Source organism: Oryzias latipes, chromosome 1 (assembly GCF_053564925.1).
Source record: "Oryzias latipes strain Hd-rR chromosome 1, Olatipes_Hd-rR_3.1".
Classification (NCBI taxonomy): Eukaryota; Metazoa; Chordata; class Actinopteri; order Beloniformes; family Adrianichthyidae; genus Oryzias; species Oryzias latipes.
In genome coordinates, this window is record NC_136237.1 from 39,235,648 (window position 1) to 39,261,216 (window position 25,569).

At 39.4% G+C, this 25,569-nt stretch overlaps 1 protein-coding gene across 9 annotated transcripts in view; it reads left to right on the forward strand.

Annotated features, from left to right (window-relative positions):
* The window catches only part of rptor (regulatory associated protein of MTOR, complex 1), a 176,673-nt gene that overhangs the window by 128,699 nt on the left and 22,405 nt on the right, over nt 1–25,569 (forward strand). For all 9 annotated transcript variants that reach the window (XM_023954642.2, XM_078947150.1, XM_078947151.1 and 6 more), the window contains 8 exons: nt 2,516–2,671; nt 9,332–9,450; nt 13,002–13,105; nt 14,390–14,567; nt 14,685–14,795; nt 18,212–18,317; nt 23,922–24,036; nt 24,110–24,234. In XM_023954642.2, the coding sequence (XP_023810410.1) occupies nt 2,516–2,671; nt 9,332–9,450; nt 13,002–13,105; nt 14,390–14,567; nt 14,685–14,795; nt 18,212–18,317; nt 23,922–24,036; nt 24,110–24,234 (1,014 nt within the window). The remainder of the gene's footprint in view (nt 1–2,515; nt 2,672–9,331; nt 9,451–13,001; nt 13,106–14,389; nt 14,568–14,684; nt 14,796–18,211; nt 18,318–23,921; nt 24,037–24,109; nt 24,235–25,569) is intronic.

Genomic DNA, 25,569 nt, shown 5'->3' on the forward strand with positions numbered 1-25,569 from the left:
ACTGAGGATTCAGTTAGTGAAGGAAATAGTAACAATCAGAGTAAAAGATCATCAGAACATTTACTGTACAGATACAGTTGCTGTTTAAAGCCTAAGACTTTCATTATTTTTGCTACAACTTTCTTCTTAAATTAAATGTTGAAGATGATCAGAGTTTGGGGTTGATGTGGCTTTAAACACTTTTGTTCTGAGAGTCTTTCCCCCCCCCAGATTTCTGCAACTATAAATTACTTTTGCCATCTATTTTGCATTTTTACTTAACAGCAGTTATCGTTAAACCTCGTTTTCACCAGTCCGGTTTAGCTAACAACAACAATAGAGGTCATCCAGCAGCTCATTTTTCTCTGCTTGTCTTTTGGTACTTCAAGTAGATTAAGGAATGCTGTTTGAGAGAAGTTTGCCGGCGGTGAAGAGGAGTTCAGCAGCTTTTTTTGGTGCCTTCATTTGTTGTAATCACTTTCAGCCAATCAACGGGTTTCAATAGCAGCTTCGCCCCAACTATTTTTCTGTGGACCTATAAACGACCGGGGCCCAAAAATAATACGACTCACTCCAGCTTAATGGGTCCATTTTATAACGGAAACACTTAAAATACCAAACGGGACTGTACCGGACCACTCAGTGAAAGCGAGGCATTAATGTCTGTTGTTGCTCTTTCCCACTTAAGAAAAAAGTATATTTCTTAGTTTCCCTCCTGGATGTCAGTATTAATATACCTTACTTTTATCATGTATTCCATATTTGTTTACGCTGCTAAGCTCCTCTGCTTCTGGTTGATTATCATCATCGTGACGCGGGAACTGTCCGTGGTGCTGAAGACAAGGAGTCTGCCACTTAACCCACTTTGACCTCACACAACATGTGGGCTTTTACAAATCAGTTCCAACATTTAATATTATTTTAAATCTTAACATTTTTGGGATTTTTAGTTGAAAAACTTAAAACACTCATTTGTTATAATTTGGCTTTCCTGCAGAACAAAAGATAATCAACATTTCAGATCTCCAAGAGCTCCTAAAAATGACTGTATTCTACTTTTTTGTTGCTTGTTAATCACAATGAAAATATTTGACATGGGACACAAAATGTTTATTCATACAAAATATTTAAAAATATGACTTTGCTGATTTATACTGATCAGTGAATCAGACTGTGTACACTGTAATTACCTCATATTTAAATGGTAAGATCTGACAATTCTTATTAAATATTTAAAATGACAGGATCTTTATTACCTCATAACAAATAAACACTGTGAGTTGAAAAGGTGTCTTTTGAAGCTTTAAAAGAAGGGTTTAAGATTCAAAGATTAGTTTGTTTATTGACTTTTTTAAACATTTTGTCTCAGAGTGGATTGTTTTCTTTACACAATCATCAAACATGTATGTAAAAATATTATGTCACAACCAAACAGTCGTATATTTAGGCACACCCCTTCTGAAAAATGACCCATTAGTTCTTGTTTTTAGGTGAATCAGAACCCAGTTTAGATGTTTTGGGTTAGACACAGTGTTTTTAATCCCCCTTTATCTTTTTTTACAAGCCGATATGATCAGAGGAGAAAGATCAATCAGAGCGGTGATAATCGGCTGCAAAAATGTCGGTTTACCAACTGTGGAAACGGTTGACTGCCAGAAGTATTGTTCCGTATTTAAACACCAATCTGATTTCTTACCAAACTGCGACTCTTCTTCTTATGCTGAAGGCGTTAGAATGTGTCGGTTACTTAAAGGAGACTTTTTTCGCCCACTCTCCCTGATCCTATAGATCTCTTTGATACAGGTTGCACTGACACATCTAGGTTCAGCTTTTGCGTTACACAACTCAATGGAATAGTATTCCTTGATCTTTCAGGAACCGTAGAAAAAAAGTTAAACTTGTGGAAGCTCCCATGGAAAAGGTTGCAACTTTTTTACTGAAGAGATTTGTTCCGACTGTCAGTCACATCCCTGTTATTGGACCGTTTTCTTCCACAACCTTTTGAGCACCCAACCTGCCTTGACTTATGTGCTGCAAGCCCTCTGTGTCTCTGTCACATCTCAGTGATTTAGGCTGGTAGGGCAGCTGCACTCTCCCTGTGTACCGCTGCCAGACTGAGCATGGACAAGCCCTAAGTAGCTCTAAATCTCCGGAACTTGCCAAAGTGCCTCACCTGCTGCCGACTCCATTTCTAATTCTCATTCTCGCCGCCTGCCCCAGTGTGCAGGGCTGTTTATCACCAATAAGCTCACAAGCAGGGCAAGTTTCTGTTCTCTCTGTTTCCACATTGCAGCCTGCAGCGTTAGAGGACGACGCATGGTGTTTGGGAGTGTGTGAGTCAGAGCAGCGTTCAGTGAAAGTGAGTTACAGCAGGACATGAATGAAGCTGAAATGAAGTTATGAGAAACAAGCCTTCAAGCGCTGCTCGCATCGTGCGGGCGCACAGCACCTTTTAGGATGTTGACTATTATTTATGAATTCATTTATTTCCTCTGTGAAGACTTAACTGATTGACCACATGTTGTGACTTGTCCAGGTGGACCCGCAGCCTTCTCGCCTGGTAACCTGAGCACCAGCAGCAGCGCCAGCAGCACTCTGGGGAGCCCTGACAACGACGAGTACATCCTCTCCTTTGAAACCATTGACAAGATGCGGCGGGTTTCCTCCTACTCCTCACTCAACTCCCTCATAGGTAACTCTTCCTGCTCTGCCCGTCTCCTTTAACTGTGCGACCTCTTCTATTGATGTCCAATTCCCACCAATGCTGTTTGGCCTGAACCAGTTTGGTACATCAAATACTCCTCTTCTGGTAGAATATGAAGGCCTATTAAAATAATAACAACAATAGATTTATTTCTTGCAACTCAAAAGTGGCCGAACAGGGATAAAAGCACAAACTTAAAAAGGCTTTACAGTTTTTAAAGTTTAAAATTGCAGTCAAGAAGAGTAGACAAGTCTGAGAAGGTGAGTTTTGAGGTTGGACATGAGGGAGTGAGTCCATGATCCAGGCAGAGCGACTGAATGCCCTGCTCGCCATAGTGGCATGGCGGGGATAACAAGTTAAAGGGAGGAGGAGGACCTGTGGGAGCGGATGGGAGTGGTGACTTGTAGGTTGCCTAAGAGTTATGGGGGGGGGGCGAAGTTCTTTAAGTCAGGAGGAGGATTTTGTAGGTGTAAGGTGCTTGAGTACAAGTTTGATTTGATGGAAGGAGGGGGTCTGAGTTTTGATGCTGAATTTTAGACCAGTAGAGTTTTTTGCAGAAGTCCAAACAGAAGCGTGATAGAATAATCTATACAAGGCTGTGCACCAGTATGGCAGTGGAATGAGGGCTGAGGGAGTTTTTTAGGGTGTTTTGTTGACCTTTGACCTTGGGAAGAGGCTGCCATCTTGAAATTTCCCCCCTCAAAAATTCACCTTTCAACAAATTTCAACTTCTTGACATTTTAATCTATCACCTCTTAACTCCCCGAACATCAATGGGCAGCTACTTGGGGGGGAAAAAAGTGTAGTTTTAAAGTTTGTAGATTTTGAACAGCGTGGTGAGCTTGTAAAAGTGGTATTTCCCTGTTGCTTGCACCTTTTTTTTCTACCGGAATATTGTGAAAATACAACACATGACTCAGGCTGAGCGAAACAATATAACATATGAGATGAACATATTAGATAGATGTGGTTGTAGTTGACATAAAATCTCCGTTGCTAAGAAAATACAATAATTAACTTTTGCAGATTCTTCTAAAAAATGACATAGACCTGTCTGTCACACCTAAGCGACCAAAAAGTATTATGGTTGCCATGGAAATGATATAAAACAAAGAAGCCACTTTTTATTCAGCAATGTATCTCAGTGGGGGGGAGCGAGGGACGTGTACCAGTCGCTCAGGCTGCGCCTCTGAGCATTTTTATTTATTTTTTCATTATGTTTGCTTTTTTAACTACTTTTTTTAACTTGCTATCATCTATTTTATTATGGAGAGCAGTTTGAGATCCTTTGTAGCAGGAAAAGTGCAACCCAAATATAGTTGAATTGAATCTCGCAACTTTAAAACTACATGGATTTTCCAGTACATTAGTTTGAACAGCTTTTTAACAGTTTTTAACGCTTGTTAGACCTATAACAACTTGGTTTACTTCCTTCAGTAAGGACCGCCTTAATGCCAAATCACAAAGGGTTATACTTTCTTTCAGTGACCTCCCAAAAAGAGGCGCAGCAGAACAACAGCAGTGCTGCTCTTTAACATACAGATGCTGCCCTCCCATAAAGAGACGGTGAACTGCGGGCCGGCCTTCAGGGAGACAGAAGTAAACAGAAAATAAGATGGCACTAAAGAGAGGTGGGGACCTTTGCGTTTCTCCGGGGACAATAAAAGTCTTACAGCGACTGGCGAAGAGCTCCCAGGCTAAGTGTAAAGAGGGTTCGCAGATGTGTAAAGGGCACGACAGAGACGAAGTTTTTTTTTATCCAGATGGAAGTTAAGCGGCTCACCCTCTGTTGATTGGCGGGTCTTCTGTGCTTCCTGACAGCTGGTTTGTCAACAAAGAGGAAGGCTATTAGCTCCCTCCCACCAGGGCAAAGGAAGTCAAACGTGAAAACCTCCTGTGTCCTGTTTTTTTGGGGTTGTGTGGTGTCTTTCCAACTGTTACATCAATATTTTATTTTTTTTAATCAGCGTATGTATTTGAAATTTTCTTTTCCGCGTAAACTCTTTCACAAATTTATACATAAAGATGCTTTTATGACTTCAAAACTAAGAAGCTTATTATATTTGCTTTATTATTCTTTGTATTTATGTTCTGTTAATGCCACAAACAGCATTTAATTATTGTTTTAATGACAGTAAATGAAGTAGCCAGACACCCATTACCCTTTCAGCAAACAAATTTGACATTAAATCCCGCTTTTAAAGCTTTCCCAGTGGCTTCTGGGAGTTTCTGTGCAAACAGGTTAAATGATGCTCTGGCCCCCTGCCCAACACTCTGCCCCCACAGCCTCAGCTGGTCACAGTCCCAGCCTCCCAGCGAGCTTTTTTCTGCCGCGCGCCTCCTGAATAAACAAAGAGGACACAGAGTAATGTGTGGATGCTGTCAGCATAAAAACGAAACCAAGTAATGATAATAAAAGCTATATTGTGCTCTTTCAAGGCCGTCTATTTGTATACAATTTTTTAAAATTAGTTTGATGACCTCAAATATTATAAACTCCCCCCTTGTTTCTTCCTTTCTTATACCAGCACTTAACAAAAATGCACCACCCACAATTCAATTCACTTCAACTTTATTTGTATAGCCCAAATTCACAACAACAGTCGTCTCAATGGGCTTCGTATCGGTAATTGAAAAAGTAAAACATGAACTCAAAAGGATCATGAATACATAAAGTTCAATAGGAAAATACTAAATTGAACTAACAAACTGGCTAAGCTATACTGGCACAGCGGTAAGGAAAAACTCCTACAAAAACGGAAAAAAAAGAAAGAAACCTTAGGGGTGCCCACATGGAGGAGGGATCCTCCCCCAGGACGGACAGGCGATTACCAGAACTCTTAGAGAAGAATTAACTTATTTAACCCTACAACTACATATTTAAAGTCCAGCAGACGAGCTTCATCCAGCCGGAGTTGGGGGGACAGTCAGGGGCGCGAGTTGAGCGCCCCTGACTGTCCCCCCAAACAAAACGTGGAAACAAATTTCCCATTTATCCCACAATGGGAAATTTGTTTTCCACATTTGACCCATCCCCTGGGGGAGCGGTGAGCTGCAGGCGACCCGCACTCGGGAGGCAGTAGCGTTAAGGGTCTTGCCCAAGGGCCCTCACTGGGTGATGTTAATTGCTCGTCATTGATATGATAAAGGCCCCAGTACCGTTGTTCATTCCACCTCCAGGAATTGAACCCTGGTACATTAGTTACATTAGTTGCTATTTAAAGGTAGGACGAATCAAATCGTTTTTCTAAGTGTTTCTACACTTCGTTCCTCATTTCACCTGAAAGCCCTTTTCAGGATGTTCACTTTTCCATTTGAACTCATCAGTTGAGCACAGTTAAGAGTGCCTTTGAGTGATTGCGCAACAGTTGGGAGGAAATATAAGTGCTGGTTCCAGTCTCAGCTGGACACCCGCCTGCAGGAACCCAGCAGGACAGCTCAACTGTGTGGGAGGCCATCTTTACAGCTGAGATTTATTGACCCACTAACATTTTAGGTAGAACACATTTCGTACAACAGCAGCAGCCACACAAACCCCTCCCAGCTGAAGAATAAAAGAATGATAAAGTTTGAAAACTGCAGTTTGTTGTTTGATCCATAGCACCTAGAAAATTACAGTTGCTGTCAAGAAAAAAGTCACTGCTGCCTGATTTTGTTGTTCTGATTAGTAAATTGTTAATTTTCTAACGGAAATATTTTATTAACAAATGTACTTCAAGACTTAGAGGCACAAGTTAGTTTTTTACTTTAATTTCTACATTTTCTTGTTTGTTTAAATTTGCACTCTTGTTACTGGCAAAACTACAGAACCAAAACTTCAAATAAAAATGCCTTTCAGATTTATGTAAATGAAAAACTAACATAAGTATTTTGGCAATATAACCTAAAAAAATACTTTTATTTTTTTATATATTGTGTCAAAACCTTTTTTTATAAGAAAAAGCAAAAAATATTCATTTTTTTTAGTAGGGGTGTAAGGATTCATCAATGAATCGGTTTATCCAACCAGATTGATCTGTCTCAGGCAAGTTGTTAATCAAATGAAATTTAATCGAACTATACCCTTAAAAAAATCCTTGCAAAATAAATCCATTGATGCATCCACCTAAAGACGACTCGATCCACGTACGTCCTCGTTTTCCTCGTCTCAGCTGGAATCTGGCTCGAAACTGTACGGCTGAATAGCTCCCACATTGCTCACCCTTTTTATTGGTAATGTTAGGGTGGGGTTGTGAGGGGCTGGAAGCTAGTGGGAGGAAGTGTAAATGGAGAACTCTCAGTTATGGGTGACAGGAGTGGTGTGGTGCTCCACGCCAACGGTCCCGCCCTCCACTCAAAAGCCAATTTCGAATGATTTACTGCTTCCCTGCTGAAACAATGTAGAAAACAACACAGCTTTTTTGACTTGAGGTCAAATCTGCATAATTATAATTGAAAGACTACTGGAAACGCTTTGAAAATAGATGAAACGAGGTTCGGATTGGGGTTTTTCACATGAAAATGTTTGCTTTAAATCACTAAACTGGAGCTGCAGATCTGCTGATTGAATTTCTGATTTGTATTGTTTACTGTTTTGTTTCTCATTAGGAGCTTAAATTTGCTTCTGTTTTCTTCTATGTTTCACCATTTAAAGCTTCAAAAAGCGCTATGCGGTGTTAGCGTTACTTTATGTCCTCTGCCAGATTTTGCGAGGCAGTAAAAAAGTGATGCAGTGCTTCATTTAGTCAGCGGTTAGCATCTTTACAGCGTTGCATTCGTTTCTCTCTGCCTGGGTGACACCGGAATCATGTTGAGGCAAAGCACCGCGGCTTTGGGCCCCATCCTACATGATTTTCAGCACCGTTTTCTGTCCGGTGGATGACATTGCAGCAGTGCTTTGATGATTTGGGATCACTTTTGATGTTGACTAGAGCAAAAACAAAACAAAACACACATTTTAATTCAGAGTTTAAGTGAGCATGCTCTGCCCATTGTGTCTTCTCCAATCTCCTCCCCCTTTTACTTTTTGATCTGTTCCTTTTCCACTTCTCTCCTCTGAGACCGGAGGACTCACTCCTCCATCAATGTCAAGATTCCCTCCTGTTTCCTAGGATTCATTTAGCTCTCCCTCAGCAGTACTCCTCCATATTTCATCCTGTTTTAATAAGCTGTATTGCCTTTTTGTCGCATCGGACACATGAGCCTCCCCCAAGAGAGGAACGCTGGCTCCAAATAGACTTCAGGTTGTTCTGATTCTTTTCTGTGTCAAACAGGATTCGCTGCCAAGAAGCTTTTTGAAGAATGAGAAAAAGAGTAAAAGTGTGAGGAGATGAGAGCTCATCCTCAGAGTTCAAGTTTCCAGCTCTGTTTCTGCTCCTGGTAACATCTGGCAGATGGAAAAGAAACAGCAGACTTAATGAAGAACACTAACTTCACCCCTGTTGAAAGTTGGGGCTCTCAATGTTGGGTTCTACGATGTCTGTGTGGTGAGAACGTGCAGTGACAACAACCAAATCTGACTGGTGATGCCTGCCCAGACTGGTGCACCCCCTATCACCAAAGCCAACCCTAGAGACAATGGTGACCTCCCTTAAAAACTCTGACAACCATTATTTCTGAGCGAGGTGACTCATCAGGGAACAAGATGGTAGACCATTGCTGCACCATCAAGGTAACGTAGTCTAGTACGACAAACGTTCACAGTGATGTCTTGGTTCAGTGGAGTCACCTGTAATCGTCTATCATTCAAGACAAAGTGGTGGAGTAAAATGGTTTGTCTGGAAACCCTGGTACTCCTCACATGTGGTAAACGGGCCTGCAGCTGTGCATGTGGTAAACCATGCCTTGAGTGCTGAGGTCGTTAGGTACTGGTCGTGGTTGTAGTCTGTCTCTGGCGGGTATCCACTTCTGGGTCTGTCACAAACTCTGCCAGTAGGTCTGATTCCTGATGCACGACTGTCTGCTACCGACCTAAAGGCGCTATGGTGGTGCTGCTCGTCCATTTGGAGACATTGTGTTCTCATGGCAGTTTGAATGAGTTACTGGCTAAATCAGCTTTTTATACCCACAGAATGTTCACACTGATGCCACATTGAAAAGGTTTGTTAGTCCTTTTTTTGTTTGTTTGTTTTGGTCCCAATAAGTAAGACACACTGAACACAGTGAAACCATTATGTGGAAAACACAAAATTAAGTGTGTCTATCACCCAAATACAACTGCTATGGAGTTTCATGAAGCTTTGCACTGGACTCTGCAGCTTTACACTGGAGTGTACCAATTGGATGATAGGCTTCAATGCTTCACAAAGCTTTGTCTGTCCATCACTAGTTGCAATTGATGAGCAGAACTGCTTTGAGCAGTAAGTGTTTGTGTGTTGATTAACCCTGATCATCAGCAGCACGATGCTGCAGGTCGTTATTATTCTGCTTGTTTTTTTTTTTCTTTTTCTTTTATCCATTAAATAAAAAATGTACATATCCTTGTAGAAAGTGAACAAGTTTAAAGATTAATAAAGTTTTGATTATCTAATTTTTCAATTCTCTGTTTTGCAGCTACTGTAGATCTTTTTCCACTTTAACGCAATTTTCGCTCCTCCTTTCTAGCAGACCTTTACCCACAGATGGATGTTTTTTCACCTGACTTTGGTGCATTCTTGGTTTCCTCTCCAGGTGTGTCCTTCAACAGTGTTTACACGCAGATCTGGAGAGTGCTGCTTCATCTGGCTGCAGATCCTTTCCCTGAGGTGTCAGATCTGGCCATGAAGGTCCTCAACAGCATCGCTTACAAGGTTTGTTAGTTTATCTTTAAACACTGAAACCGTGTTTGTTTGTTAAGTCTTTTATCAGAAAAGCCTAAAAAGTAAAGTGCAGCTTAAATGAGTTTCATGTTGAGAATTAAAGTTCAGGACTAGTTTTTGCTCCTGTTGTTACCATCAGGATGTCTGAAGAGCATTAAAGAGCTACTGATTCTTTCTTTGTATGTTTGTTGTCTTTTGAGCACACAGGAAAAGACATTGGTTTCCAATGCTTACCTTTTCTTTGTCCCACTGGCATTTGCTTTCCTCAAAAAGCCATTTCTTTTGTGCAAATGCAATTAAGGGCCGATGGCTCCCTCAGGCCTGGCATGGTATAACTGAGTAAAGAGGCTGCTGCCACTTTGAAAGCTTTAATAACCCACTGCAGTCCCCCCCGCCCATCCGAACCCAAACCAAACTTTTGTGGTCACTTTTAAAAATCCAATAACAAGTGGACCAAAAATTTCACCTTCATATTCTACTGTTCTCTTAAAGATCATGAGAAAAATTCATTTAAACTGAAAGACTCAGACTCACTCTTGTTACAGCAATCTCCTGATTGAGTTTTGATTCCGAATAAATAAATAACCTTTGTGTCATTACATGAAAAAATAAGCAGAATATTTTCTTTTGACCCCAGAAGCAAAACCACTAGCACTGATTTGCTTAATCCACATACCTGTAAACATTTTCACGCTGCTGAAAATTCATAGTTTTCCTCCTACAGCCATAAACCGAGTGGAAAAACACTCATTTATTTAGTTTTAGGTATTAAAAATCTTAGTGACTCATCATCCTCTTTGGAGTAGAACTGTTTTGGTCCACATGATTTTTTAGACTACACACTGTAACCATTTAAAGAAAACCTGATTTTAGTTTCAAAGCAGGAAAAAACTCTTAAATAAAATAAACAAGCTAAAGATGGAAGTCCGTTAAGAACCAGCCACACAGCGGATTCTGATGGATTCAACCTGAAAACAAACTTGCAGAAAACGTTTGACTCAAACACAGGAAGATGATGAGCTTGTGAAAATGCCAGAGAGAGTGGTGGTAATGGTCCAGGAAGAACCTCCTCTCCCACCTTTAAATACAGCAGCTCAGCCAATCAGGCTCCAGGACTAACAGAAAGAAGAAAAGATAGGTTTGTGCATCTTTGGATAAAAACTCAGTTCAGGCCAGACACGCTCGATGGCAACAGTATTTCTGCAGAAAATCCTTCATTATTCCGTAAGATTTTCAACAAAAGACATCTGACTTTGGTTTCAGATTGCTATAACAGGCAAAACCTCATCTTTATTTTCCCCAGTAGCATTGCCTGTAGATGCATTTTTTTCTAAAGCGAGTCACCGTGGACATATCTCACATTCTCTCCAGCATGGAGCTGAGAGCTTTCATCAGCTCTTCTAATTAGGATTTTGATTGTCGGATATTAACGATTTCTAACTGTGTGCACAAGGTCAGCAGCTAATTCAAATGTTGTCTTTTTCTTTAATTGTAAAGACATTAAAAGCATTTTTCGTTTTGTTTTTTTCCCCCAGAGTCACATTTTTTAAAGTAATCAATCAAAGCTAGAGGAACAAGTTCTTAAAGAACTTTAGATAAACCTAAATGTCACGTTTTTACAACCACTTCTGTTATAACCCTAGAAATAGTTTTGGTTTGAAAACACAGAAGACACTTTTTTTCTCAGTTCATTTTCCAGCTCATGAATGCCAAAGAAAATCAGAGAAATGGGGTTAAGCATTCTTGTAAAGAGTAAAAAAAAAAACAACTCGTAGGATTTTCCGCTTTTGTCAAAAGTAGCACAAACACACCTGCGCTATTATTTTGTGAATTTGTGACCAGTGATGATGTTTGTGACCAAGGTGTTTGCTGACATGTGTGATCCGTTCTGCTATGCGTCATGGCAACGCTACCTTTACAGTCCTTTTCTGTCCAGCCTCCAGATGAAAGCATTTATGTAAACCTAAAAAAATTGTTGCACAACTTTTTCATTTTCAACTGTAAGATTTATATTCAGATGCTGTTTAAATACGCTTAAACCGAATTCTAAGAAGAACAGAAGTGAAACAAACCGTTGTGAAGAGTCAAAACCCTTTAGTCGATCAGACGATGATTATTTCTTATTAGCCAAGGTTGTTGTAGATTTTAAAATTGTTTAATTTCAGGGAAAATGCAACATGTGGTTAAAAAAGTTGTAAGTTCTGCAGTTTATTCATTGACTACATAAGAGAACTGGAATGAGCGACCCCCCCCCCCCCCCCCCCCCCGGCATTCCAAACAGCTATAACTATTTTATTTATTTCATTCTTTTTGTCAGAACAACAGTTCTTGGTCTGCCACCTTTCTTTGACATGTTTCTTGATAATCTTGATCATTTTTCCGTAACTTATTCAAGTTTGAAATTGGCCAGTCAATAAAAGCATGCGGCGCCGGCGACTGCTGGCCAAATGTTCGAAACGTTTGATTGACAGATTGAATGCTGGCTGCTTCCAAGTGGTAGGGATGGGAACTCCCAACAAGCTCACTCCTGATTGGCTTGAAGTGGTTTCCATAGAAACAATGACCCGGACCGATTCGGACCATTCCCTGTTTACTGATGACAACTGGTTCTAATGTGGCGTTAATCATTTTAATAATCAAGGAAATTCTTCAGGTCAGATGATGAGATTTATTTCTAAATAACTTTTATCGGTAAATGTTCTCTAGAATGGCATCAAACTCTACAAAACAGGAATTTCAAAGAAAACCTCTTCATGTACAGAAATGTATTTCATGTTCGATTAGAAAACAAATCATTGGTTTTTATTTATAATGAAGCCTTTTAAACAAATACAAGAAAATTAAAGTTTGTACCTCATTCAAGTTTTTTTTTCTCCTTTTTCACCTTTGCTGTGATAAATGTTTATATTTATTCCGTCTCTGCTGCTGCTTTCATAAACAGCGGTCCGTCGTCGCAGTCAGTTTGAAGTACAACAAAATATAATAACTACCTTCACAGAAAACCTGCCCTGAACAGAGATTCATAAGCAGGTTTCCATAAGAACCGCTTCAGCCTTTAATCACAGAGTTTTAGAACTGCTGTCTTTTGTCATCAATCCCACATTTATTGAAAATGTTGCTTTAGTGTTTTTTTTTTTTTTTGCATGCCTCTAAGACTCTTAGCCTGAAAAAAAACCCACATACCTGCAACAATTCTGCAATTAGCATAAAAATCAACTTACTGGCTCTTCCCGCCAGTGAAATGTGTTTGCTGCTGTTAACAAGATTTAAACCGCACACTTTGGTCTCCAGCTTGCTTCAGTAAACAACTACTCTGCTATTTATCAGCCATGCTTGCCTCTACTGTCCTTATTAAGTTTACACCTCCCTCGCGTGTGGTTACCAGACAATTCACAATGAAGAGGTTATATTACCTGCTCGGCTTAATGAGATAAAGTTCTGGAAATTTAGGCAAACTTACTAAAGTGTTACACTTCTTTCTCCGTTTTGTTTCACTTCTGACAAAAATAAAGGGTATTTTTTGTTTTGTTTTTTCCCCTCAGGCAACGATGAATGCCCGACCTCAGAGGATCCTGGACTCTGCGTCTCTCACAAAGTCGGCACCGGCCAGCCCCACCAGCAAAGGGACACTCATCCACCAGGCGGGGTGAGTGAGAATCCAACCACAGTTGACCTAAAACTGGAGGTGAAGCCAGTAACCGTATGTGTGAAAAGCTGCATGTAAACGGCTCCAAGCAGCGATACTGTTCATTTCACCTCTTTTCAAAAAACAGGTTTTTGAAAAGTGGTTTGCAATTTTCTGACACCCACAATGTTGGATTATCCTATTCGTGTACAGTTTTTCGTACATTTCTTGCATTTTTCACATTTTCAATCTACCTAAATCCGTTTCAGATGTGTTAGTCACCAATAGCTACTTTTGAACTTTTTTCAAGGCGTTTTTAGAATTATTCTGCAATTTTACTAAATAAATTACAGAAAATTGGATAATACCATCCTAAATAATGTTAATTTTCTGTTGTCAGTTGCACTCTAGTGATGTAAAAACGTTGACGTTATTCCCTGCCGGCAAATCAGGATTAGCTTAAAGTGAATTAAAATACAAAATTGTAAATAAATTATTTTCTTTCCTGAATTTTAAATATTTTTAACATTTTTTCAATATATCTTTCAACTTAAACATGTTTTTTTTCCAAATGTCAATTTATTCATATTTTTTTCATATTTATTTTAAATTTAAATTTTTTTAAATGTACTTTTTAATATTTTTGACAATCTTGAAATTTAAAATGTTTCTATTTCAAATTTACCCTATTTTAATTTTCAAGATTTCTCTAAAGCAAGATTTTTCTAAAGCAAAAGGTGGCTACTTTGAAGAACCTACAATATGAAATATTTCCAGTTGTTTTCACACTTTTTTGTTATGTATGTAATTCCACGTGTGTTAATTCACAGTTTTGATGCCTTCAGTGTGAATCTACAATTTTCATAGTCATGAAAATTAAGAAAAATCTTTGAATGAGAAGGTGTGACCAAATATATATGTATATATATAATTAGGAAAACAATTTTTTTTTAATTAAGAAAAAATGTAGCCCTATAATAAATATTGAAAATTACAAGAAATACATAAATTTGAAAAAAACTTGATAGAAATATTGAAAATTAGAAAAATAAATGTATATTTGAAAAAAACATTAATTTAAAAATTGTGAAAAATATATATAATTTATAAATTCGAATAAAAAAAATAAATTTACAATATTTTTTTTCATTCATTTTAACCTGATCCTGATTTGACCTCATATTATTGCATTTAATCTCTGACATTGTTGATATTTGAAGGTATCAGTATTTTCAGTAAATGGGACAAACGATCAGTGTAAATTCTTATTTTACGTCTTCTTCTTCCTTCCTCCTGGTCCCTCAGTGGCTCTCCTCCCATGCCCAGCACCAGCAGCTCCAGCCTGACCAACGACGTCCCCAAACCCCCCAACCGAGAGCAGCCGGCCACACGGCCTCCCTACACACCCACTCTGGGAGGACAAGCGCCCCACTCGCACCAGTTTCCACGCACTCGTAAAATGTTTGACAAGGGCCCTGAGCAGGTGAGGACATGAAATCTCCTTCAATTAAGACGATGCAGCCAGTTAAACACATTTCTATACTTATGTGACCCCAACTCTTTAAATCCAACCAGCTTTTTTTGCTCTGCTTTTGTTCAGGGAGCTGAAGACGGCGACGAGCCGGTCGGCCACAGGAACTATGTCAGTCTGTCCCTGCAGACCGGCCTCTGCGACTGGAGCGCCAAATACTTTGCTCAGCCGGTTACAAAGGTACCTCTTTCTCTTTTCACCTGTGCATTCTCTTTTATGTGGAGCTGCATCTGATTTTGGATTAAGCTGCTGTATTTCTGCATGATAAATAGAGTAGGATGGCGCTCTTACAGTCAAACAGCAGATGAAGCCAACGCACCTAAAAAAAAAAAAACAACAACAAAAATATAACTTTTTATAACCATCATGTCATATTCTTTATCCGAGCACACTGCTTCCCTAATGGCAGCTTAAAGTAGTTGCTAGGCAACAAAAGGAAAAGAGATGGGTTGGATTATTTTTTTGTTTTCACACATAAATGGGAATCTCCATCACAGATTTATGTTGATCCTGCTTCGCCTAAGAAAAGAATCCACAATTTTTGTTTCGATGATTTTTATTTTAAGTAATATAAAAAGTGATAAAGTTGGGAGGGGAGGGGGCTACCTTCTGCCTATAAAAGATGGTTTTTTGAATAATTCAGAGGTTTGAGCTGTAACATTGTCCTGAATGAATTTCAAGATTAACAGAAGTGATTTGGACATTCCCACTGGTGGTTTGGTTTATTACACCAACTTTCTTACAGGCACTAAGTCAAGAATGAAAGTTTGTATAAGTATTTTATCCTATCAAATGGTTTTATATCAGGTTAAGTAAATGAAACTGCATAAAATTGGGATCTCCAGTGGAAAAAAACGGCACTAAAACTGATGCATTTCCTGCTAATTGTTGTAATCATTAAAAAGTTAAGCTTAATTTCCAATGAGGGGCTTAAAAAATCCTAACTTTAGGTGGTAAATTGTCTGCAGCTGGATCAAATCTGAGTCCCATTGGGAGCTGATTCCACCAGAAGGCAGCTTAATGGCCCAAAGCCATTTGGCCTCCTTCGGTTTGATTTCTGGCCTCCATTAGCAGTCTGGTCCCTGCAGACCTCCAACACCTTTAAAGCAGAAGCCATAGGTTCTGCCCAGACTTCTGACAGATCCAGTGTGATTCCACATTTACGCTGACAAAGGTGAAGGCGTGGCAAGACATGAGATTTCTCACATCCCCAACATTTAAAGGAGGATCTTCTAACAGGAGAGGAGTTCCACTGTTTTCCACATCTACTAAGTTTCTGTTTTTCTAATGACATGTTTAGTCTCTCTTTGGGTTTGTTTGCATCTGTGCTTTTGTCATTTTACCGTTTTTTCAAGGGTTAACCTGATATGAGGAGGCTCTGCTGGTCATTGTTCTGTTAGTTCTCACAATTGCTCAATGTTGACAGTGCATTAATGCAAAATGAAAAGATCTGCCTCTAACAGATCTGCATGATCAGTTAGAGGAAAAGCTGTGAATCTTTTTCAGGGCTTGCAGGTCGTTCTTGTTCCGTGTAAAGCCTCAGTCACAGCTGTCCCTACGGGTGATTTCTGTAGACCTGCTTTGGGCGACAGGTCGAAGAAAGCACTTAAACCAACACACAAGCTGGTGAGGTTGCGTTCACATCGCCCTCGGCAACGCATGTTCCTCGCCGCTTCCAATCAAAAGTCTATGTAAACGCGCATTTTGGGCTTCAACATTCAAAACCATCACGTTCACGTGTAGCTACGCTCATTTTCAAGATTATTTTTGGGTTCTACGTACGAAATGTTTGTCGAATACGCAAGTTAAACCAGACTTTGACCAATCAGGGACTCACTGATGTATGGATTGCACCCCTTTTTAGCCACATAAGTGGCAACAGTTTGAAAATTGATCATGGAGGAGAAACGAATAATTGCGGTTTGTTTCTGGCTGGAATTTTATCATATCAGAATAGAGCTGTGAAAGAAAAAGTTTGGAGCAAGATTTGCACCACTTTGACATTTGGCACCAAGCCTCTTCCAACTGTGGCGGACATACGCTAGTAAACAGTAGAAAAACTAAAATGTAGAAGTACAAGCCCCTCCCTGCTTGTCCAGTGTGAACACCATGGGTTAAACCATTGACTGTAAATAGGAACTGGACAGAGGGACCCCTCCCACCTCTGTTTTCCATACGGGAAGTACCCGCTGGCTCCAAGAAGCCAAAATCCCATAGACTTCTATAGAGAAATCAACATAAACTTCTATAGAGAAATCAACAGCTGTTCAACAGTCATCCTATTTGTCAGAATAACCATTCTTGCTCAGATTCCTTTTCCTTAACATTGTCTTGATAATCTTTTTTTTCTTTATTCCAAGTTATTTAAGTTATAAACTTGAAGGGTCTAAGGGCAGGGATGCCCAGTTTAGCTTCGTCTGTTTAGTTTAGCCAGTACCTTTTGAATTCTATAATTTCCATGTACTTCATGATCATGATTTCAGGTGTTTTAGGTTGATTGAACATGGATCCACATAAATGTTGAGTTTGATGAGGGGAAAAAGCCACATTCTTGTCTTTGTTGTTTTTTAATACGTCTTTCCACCTCACACAATCATTTTCAGACCATCTTAACCGTTTCTAGGTTTCGATCCATGATAGCTGATCTCAGGAGAGCTGAACACTTTTTCCACAGACGGTTTTTTACTCCGTACTGCGACAGGACCGAACCACAGCAGTGGAAACAAAAGGATCTGCTGGCTCTCACATTCTCACGCACACAGAAGGTTTCACTGCTAAACCTCTTTGGCCTTCATTCATGCACTCATAATGTCCACAGACAGGCTGGATGTGAATTACTTAAAAACTGACTTTCTACATGCAGCATCTCAGAACCGTTGGTTTCATACGCTAAGGTGCTAAAACGTCTCATGTGTTTTCTTAAAAGCCACACAAACACAGGTAAAATGTCACCTGAATGTTGTGTGTGTTTGTGTGCACGCATTTTTGCTTGTGTGCACGGAGGACAGTTTAACACTCCACAAGAGTTGGGAACTTTGAGTATAAATGTTCCTAATAAAGCACACAGACAAACATTTGAAACCCACATGCACATCCTTCCTTTAGAGGAATTCATAAAACTTCATTTTTTTCTCTTTTCGAATTAACTTTCTATTTATGAAAAGTTTCATACAAATCCCTAATCCAGTTGATCAAATTGTACCGTAAGCATTTCAAAATACCCGTTTTTTGATTTCATGAAAACAAAAATACCTATTTTTTTTGTAAATCTATTATTAAAACTATGAATTAGGAATTTGGAATAGAAGAGCATGTCAGGCGTAAAGAGGAATTTGAAAATAAAGTGTTAGTATCCTGAAAGAAGCCTTTTTACTCTGAAGTCATTTTAAACTTTACTACAAACCAATGACAAATAGATTTAAAGAGGTTTTTTTTTTAATTGTTGTTGGTTTTATTAAAAGATTCTGAAATCCTAATGTAGCCAGATCAGAATGTGCTTCTTTATTCGTATTTATCTGTTGCTCTGTGTTTTTGCTGCAGCTGCTGGATGCTTTGAAGGAATTAAAGCTCCGCTTGTCGTCTGGTTTTGTGTTCAGATCCCAGAGGAGCACGACCTGGAGAGTCAGGTGAGGATGGAGCGTCAGTGGAGGTTCCTGAGAAACGCTCGCGTGAGAAGGCAGAGTCGAGTTATCACCCAAAGAGGTTGGTTCCACGTCCAACACCACAAGCATATAATGTATGCTTGACAATAAAATATAACCTTAAAGATTCGCAAGTAGGTGGGAAGTCCTCCTACATTTGTCACCCGTGGATATGATGCATTTGAAGCAGTTTTTAAAAAGAGACTGACATTCTTCCTAAATCACGTTTTATTAAAGGTTTTTGGTTTTGTATTTGCGTTTCAATTCTGTTTAGAATTTAATGATTTTTATTTTTGATTTAAAATGGTTTATTTCAAGCAATCAAATAAGAATAATACACAAAAACAATACAATCATCAGTTATACATTCATACAATGATGAATCAAACTTAGGATAATTAGACATAAAATTAAATATTGCTTGAAAGGAAGTGGAAGGAAGGGAACTTGTATAATCCCACCCCTGTTCTACCGTAACCATTTTATTACGTGATTTATCATTATCCAGTTCATAACTTTTATCAGACAGACTTAAGAATCCTGAAGTATCAATAATTCACATGACAAAGATGAATTACTTACATTATTATGGAAAAAAATAACTATTTTATTCAGAAAATGTTAATTATAAAAATCATGTATATCATTAAAAAAACTAATACTTTATCAGTAAAATAGACATAACACTGTTTCAAAAATCTTCATAGCAAAAATTGATCAAGTATCAAAAGTTAAAAATATGTCCGGATCAATATCAATTTTATGCATTTGAATTTGCGTTTCAATTCTGTTAAGAATTTAATGATTTTTTTTAAATACAACATTCTTTTACAGAATAATTCTTCTGGAGGATCAAAGTTTTTATTAAATCTTTTCCATTTTCTTGCACACATATCATGCTTTTTATTTATTCATTTTTTTATTCAAACATGCGGGATAAGCCCCTTGAGACGCAACCTCTTGTTTTCAAGCGGGTCCCTGGTATCAAACGCTTACAAGAGTAGATATGAAACAATAAACTAGAGAATAATAGATAAAGAAGAAATGAACAAGCAGTACGATGTAGCTGGTATTTGCAAGAATGATTTTAAAAACCAGCTTTTACATTGTCATCACTCATTAATTTTTCTTTTTTTGTTGTTGATAAACTGTACAGTTTTTTAAATTCTTATTAAATTATGTATCAAACACTCGCATTTTTTTATCATCAGCTAATGCCTGCTCAGTTCTTTTTGATCCTGAAGCTGCCCTCGTGCGTCAGACAGCTTTTACTAGAACAAGGCATGTTGGGTAGATGTGTGTCTATATAAGCCCTTTTGTATTAAATGTAACAGATTATGACACTCCTGAGCAAATGGAAGAATGGTTGGGTTAGGGGGGGTAAAAGAAATAGGATGAAAAAATATTTTACCAACACAAACGGCAAAAGAAAAGCTATTTATTGTCATATAAAGTTCAGCAAAAGGGCTTGTGTGTTTGTTTTTATGCAGGGGTGTGTGTGTATTCATTAAGCTCATTTTGCCTCAAACTGCGTCTTTCTTTCCAATTTTCCATGATCTTTGATAGTTTATGACTTTGAACGAAAACCACTCCAGCTTGTTTGTTAATCACTCGATAACTCAGAACCTGAAGAACAAACCGAATGTGCACAAATGGATTTCATTAGTCTGAGGGGGTTTGAATCATTTCCCCTGATAATTCGGAACAAATCTTCAGTCTGAATTCACCCAAGCGGACCCAGGACCAGGACCAGGACCCGCTCTCTGACCCATCTTTTGAGGTGGTGTCGGTTCATTTCCAATCAGACTGAGCTTCAGTTTGCCCTGAGATTCCTCCGTCTGAATACAATCTGTTCCCAGAGCGGAACAACCGGACCAAAACGGCCACCATAGCCAGACGCCATGTGATGCAAGCAAAGTAGAAAGCAACCGATGAGCCGCAGACAAATATAAAGCAACGATTGTTGTGTTAAAAAGGGTCCAAATGTGTATTTGTCAGATCATTTACTGTAACACATTACAAAAAATGTCTCTTTCCTGCTTTCCTGTATCTCGTTACGCAGCGCTGCTGTGACGTCATCCTTGTTGTTCCTTAACAGAATTCTCTTAAAAATAACACCACAACGATGAGACACAGCAAATCACTGAAACGTGATCAGAATAATTCAGACTCATCCAAACAACTTTTACCAAGACACATATTGGTTCTCACTGTTTACCTGACAATCTACATGTCATAAAAATTTGTCAGCGTACCTTCTTAGCCGTCTTCTTGCCAGTAACCGCCCTGCAGAAGGCCTCCATTAAAAGGGGTGAGCCTGACGTTGACACAGACATTCAGAGTTGGTGAGAGAAATATAAAGTTTTAATAAGTGAACTATCCCGACAAGGATTGCATAATTTCTGCCTGTTGTTGCTTTGCCCCTCCCTCGTAATTCCTGGCCAATGATTGAAGAGATCTTTAGTCATGTGGTTTTATTTACAAGCTTTGGTCCGGTGGCCTGAATAAAGATTAAATGCGAGGTTCTGGACTCGATCCGGACTAAATTAAGCGGACTGGGTCCATAACAAATGATTTTTTGCAGTCTGAAAAACACCCTAAAGGTGCTGCTGCTGACAAACATGAAGTTTGCCTCCCACTAGCTTACAGCCCCTCACAACCCCGACCTAACATTTCCACTGCAACAAAAAGGATGAGGAATATTGAAGCTGTACAAATTTTAAGCCAGATTCCAGCTCAGACGAGGAAAACAAAGACGTTCATGGATCCATTTGTCTGCAAGTGGATGCATCAGAATGGAGCAGAGCAGGAAGTTTGTGGCCCCGCCCACCATCACAAATACAATCTTGTCAGTATTTTCTTGCCTGCTCCTGGATGTCAACAATTTAAATAAATTTAATTTTTAGCTGAATTTTCTTCATATATGTCCTCCATCATCAGAAAAAAACAACTGAAACATGTTTTTTTTGCTAAGGGTAACCGCCCTCCGTGAGACGTGCGTGTGCGTTTGTCAAACGAGCTTCACCGTTGAGCGCTGGGAGAACTGGAGCTCCCTGTGTTGAGTCCTCCCAGAACTGCTGTGGAGGCTCAATCACAGCAGACTGTGGTGAGGCGGCGTCACCGGTGTGTGAGCGAGTGCAGATGATATACCGCGTCAGAGAAGGGATGGAGATCAGTCCACAGCTGGAAAGATCCTGATTTATGAGTCACAGGACTCCCCTCTCTCTCCCAGATCAAACAGCCCGGAGGACCAGCAAATACTCAGAGCCTCCAAGTGAAGTTTTCTCAAACAGAATCTCTAACAAGCCCTCCCCTCCTCTTCCTCACACATTGACGAGGCAATTGGCGTCAGAGCTGAGGCTTGCTCACGCACCTCCTCCTCTCCCTCTTTTATCTGCCTGTTCCATCATTGAATTCCCTGCACGGGTTCCTGAAAGAGGTAAAAGGGCTGCCCTCATTCCGTCTGCTGCCTCCCCAGACGGACAGAGCCAGGAGGAAGAGGAGAGGGGAGGCGTGTGGTTGGGGTTTCTTCACTTGTTGATGTGAAGCTCTGCTTGCATCAACATGCAGGGGATGGACCTTCAGTGAGGAGGATCCCGGGTTTTAGCCCGAGCCGTGTTCGTCCACAATGACCTCATGATGGATTTTCCTCCACGCATTCAATCGTATCATTGTGGACGTCTCAAGAGTCCCCACGCAGCCAAGAGCAGAAGAGCCGACTCGAATGTAGTGTTGCCATGACAACCTATTATTCTATGATTGAAAACTCGGCAGATGAGTTGAATCATCCTTTTTCAAGTCCAACTTTTACTGAAAGAAGCACTTTTTCCCTATTTTTTTTCAAACCTTTGGTTATCATTTAATGCTTGAAACTGTATTTTTTTTAAATGAATTTCAATTTTTGTTTTAGTTGTGTTGCCTCCAAGCAGTTGTAGAGTAAACAAAACCTAAAAAATTGATTTTTAGGGTACCTTCAATTGACAATTTTAAAAACATTTTATCAAACAAGTTATTATGTCGTCCTAAAGACCCACTCTGATGAAAATCATGTTTTTAACATGTTCTTGTGGCCTTTTTTCTGATGATAGGGGACATATATTAAGAAAATTAAGATTAAAATTGCATTTCAGAGTATTTCTTCCTTCATATCACGGTGAATCAGGATCAGATAAAAGAAACATGTTGTTGTAAAAGCCTGTAGCTGTGATGCAGAAGCTACTACGGCAAGTCTGTAGCTCCTTGCTAACAATTAAAGACCACTGGGAAAGCTTTTGAAATGGATCAAAACAGGATCAAAGTTGGGACTTTAAGACTGAAGGACCATTTATTCATTGGTATAAGTATTTTTTCCCCTGAAACCATAACAAAAATCCCCCCCAAAACAACAAAACATCTCAAAATATTTACCAAAGCCTGAAAAAAAAAATTAAAATGACATTAAGGACTGTGGCAAACGTTTCAAATCATGCCTCATGGAGCTGAAACAATTAGAAAGTCACATAAAGTTTTATCTTGAAGTTTGAAGTTTCCCCCCACTTCACCAGGATGAAGCAACTATTGAAAGTTATTAGGAACTTGAAATGAAAGCAGAATCGAGTGAGGAGAAACCCTTAATGATGCTCAACAATAATGGAACGTAATGGAGTATCTTTCATGATGAAAGCAGGGATACTTGAGAAAATTAGAATATCTACCTAACAGGGATGCTAACATTGTTGGTCTAAAACCCAACTGTAACTGGTTGGTGGCCACTGACCTCCCCCTCATCTTCACAGCATGTGTAGACACAGAATAAAAATGAAATTAATGATTAAGACCGATGGTTCTTACATGAATGAAATGTCTTCTTCTTTTTTCTTAGTAAAAGTGTATTTATAAAATAAATATAGTATTTTTGTGTGTTTCACAACACAAGTCATGTGTGATGGTAGAAAACGTGACTCTCATCCGTTATTCTGTCCACAAGCTGAAAGAATCTCTGATTCTACCTCGTTTTTGTAAGAGGTCTGCACCTTTTGTTTGTGTTGATTTGGTTTCTTCTTAACTCATGACTCGGTCGTTCATTGCGACCACGCGCACATTGTTGTGGTTATGCAGGAATCCTGGGAGCGTCTTTGTTTTGGGCCATGCTTTTGATTCCATGATTCTAAGACCATCATTTAACATCCTGAATGTGCATCTCCACCACAGTCCTCCACTCACTAAAGTCCCTTCAGAAAAGCCCTATGGTCCTTTGGAAAGTCTAAAACTTCTTATGAATACAAATTATTGTTTCGCTTCTTGTTGTGTTGAATTTCTCAGAGACCTTTTTTAAGTTTTGTGCACCTGCAGCCTAGAAAATTCTTAGAAAAATGAAATAAGGCACATCAGAGTGGACCATTATGATAAATGTTTGTCTAAATGCTCTGAGCTTATTTTTGTGTTCACTGTTTCTGATTAATGAAGCGCTCTCTGGCTCTTTCCTGGAAACGCTCTGCGTACATTTTCAGAAACCCAGTGAGTTTTGGTTCTTGTGATGCAGCAGAGTTTGGGTTAAGGTGCCTGAAGTCCCACTCCAATCCTCTTTTCTGTAATCCTAAAACGAAACGTTGACTCTTTTTTTTGCTTTAAGCTTTATAAAATCCCCTCTTCCTGACTATGATCCACTCTCTTCCTACATTTCCAGGTATTTCCCGTCTGGACGATCAAATCTTCATAAACCGTAACCCCGGAGTTCCATCTGTCGTGAAGTTCCACCCCTTCAACACCTGCATCGCCGTAGCCGACAAAGACAGCATCTGGTGAGACGCTCGGTTCGCCCTGCAGACGTTCTGCAGCGTGTTGACTGTCGCCTGATGGCCGTGTTTGCCGCAGTTTCTGGGACTGGGAGAAGGGCGAGAGGCTGGACTACTTCTACAACGGAAACCCGCGGTACACCCGCATCACCGCCATGCAGTATCTGAACGGACACGACTGTTCGTTGCTGCTCACCGCAACAGGTTGGGTCACACGCCACCCAGACGTCGACATCCAGCAGCACCACAGAAACTATGATTTCTCTCTCTCTGTCTCCTGTCTCCTTCATCATTTCACCGAACAAAGTAATTATCCGTCATGACTTTATCTTCATAACACGCGGTTCTGTAGAAAACAACCACACATTAAAAGCCATTGATTTTGTTTGATCTTCAGCGCGTTTAATTAAATAAGAATGAATCTGCGGCACACACCTCTGACAAAAGGCTCAGGGAGAAATGCATTTAAATTCCATCTCATCAAAACGTAATGTGCACTTATTCCGTTTTTTCTCCATCAGACAAGTGCCGGGGGGTGGGGATCGTGGGCCAGGACATCCGTCATAAAGATACAAAGTTAAAAATGTAAAGCGCAGGGCTTAAATCAAGCCGAGACATTTATGGGAGGTAATGGGTTCCTCACAAGAGTTTGCAGGCATTTTCTGCAGATCCTGGCTGCAGAGTTTTTTATGCTTTTGCCTTGATTTGTTTCACGCCTTCCAGAAAACTCTTTAAAGATGCTTCTCTCCTTTCTTCTCCAGTATTTAAGGTCTCTTCTTGTTGCACTTTCTAGCACTCACACTTAAATCAAACCACACACCAGAAACTCTACTTCTTTTGTCTAGTTGGTTGAATGCTGTAAAGCATTCACCCCATCGTTTTCCTGTTTCTCTTTATTTATTACGCTCATCTTCTGCCGCTTTTCGCCGCTTAACTCCTTCTACAATTTTTAACCTATTTTAAACATTTAACTATTAAAATGTTCAGCTCTTTCAGCTTATTCCAGCTATGACTTTTGGTTTTACAAATCCACCAACTTTTTAAGATATTACAGGATTTAGGGATTTTTTGCTCCATTGAAATACATAGGGAAGTCTTCGTGCATGAGGTCGCTGGTTCAAGACCCGGCTCGGACATTTCAATTTTTTTTAACTATTTAACTATTAAAATGTTCAGCTCTTTCAGCGTACTCCTGCTATGCCTTTTGGCTCCTTGATATTCCAGGTTTTCCAGGATTTTTTGCTCCATTAAAATGCATTGGTAAACTTTTGCTACTTTCAACCATTATAACTTCAAAATACTTTTAGCTATTCATTCAAACGTTAAAATGCTCACAAAGCTTTGGACTACACCATATGTTTTGAAATTATTATGGGATGGCAACAGTTTTGGAGACAATGCAAAAGCAATTTTGTGTTAAATTAAATTAAGCTTTCATTCAGCAATAAAGCATTCAACCCTGCATTTTCTTCTGGAAATGCAGCTCCTTCTAGTTTCTACTAAAGTTACATCTAGGATGCAGTGGTGAAAAAAGAAACA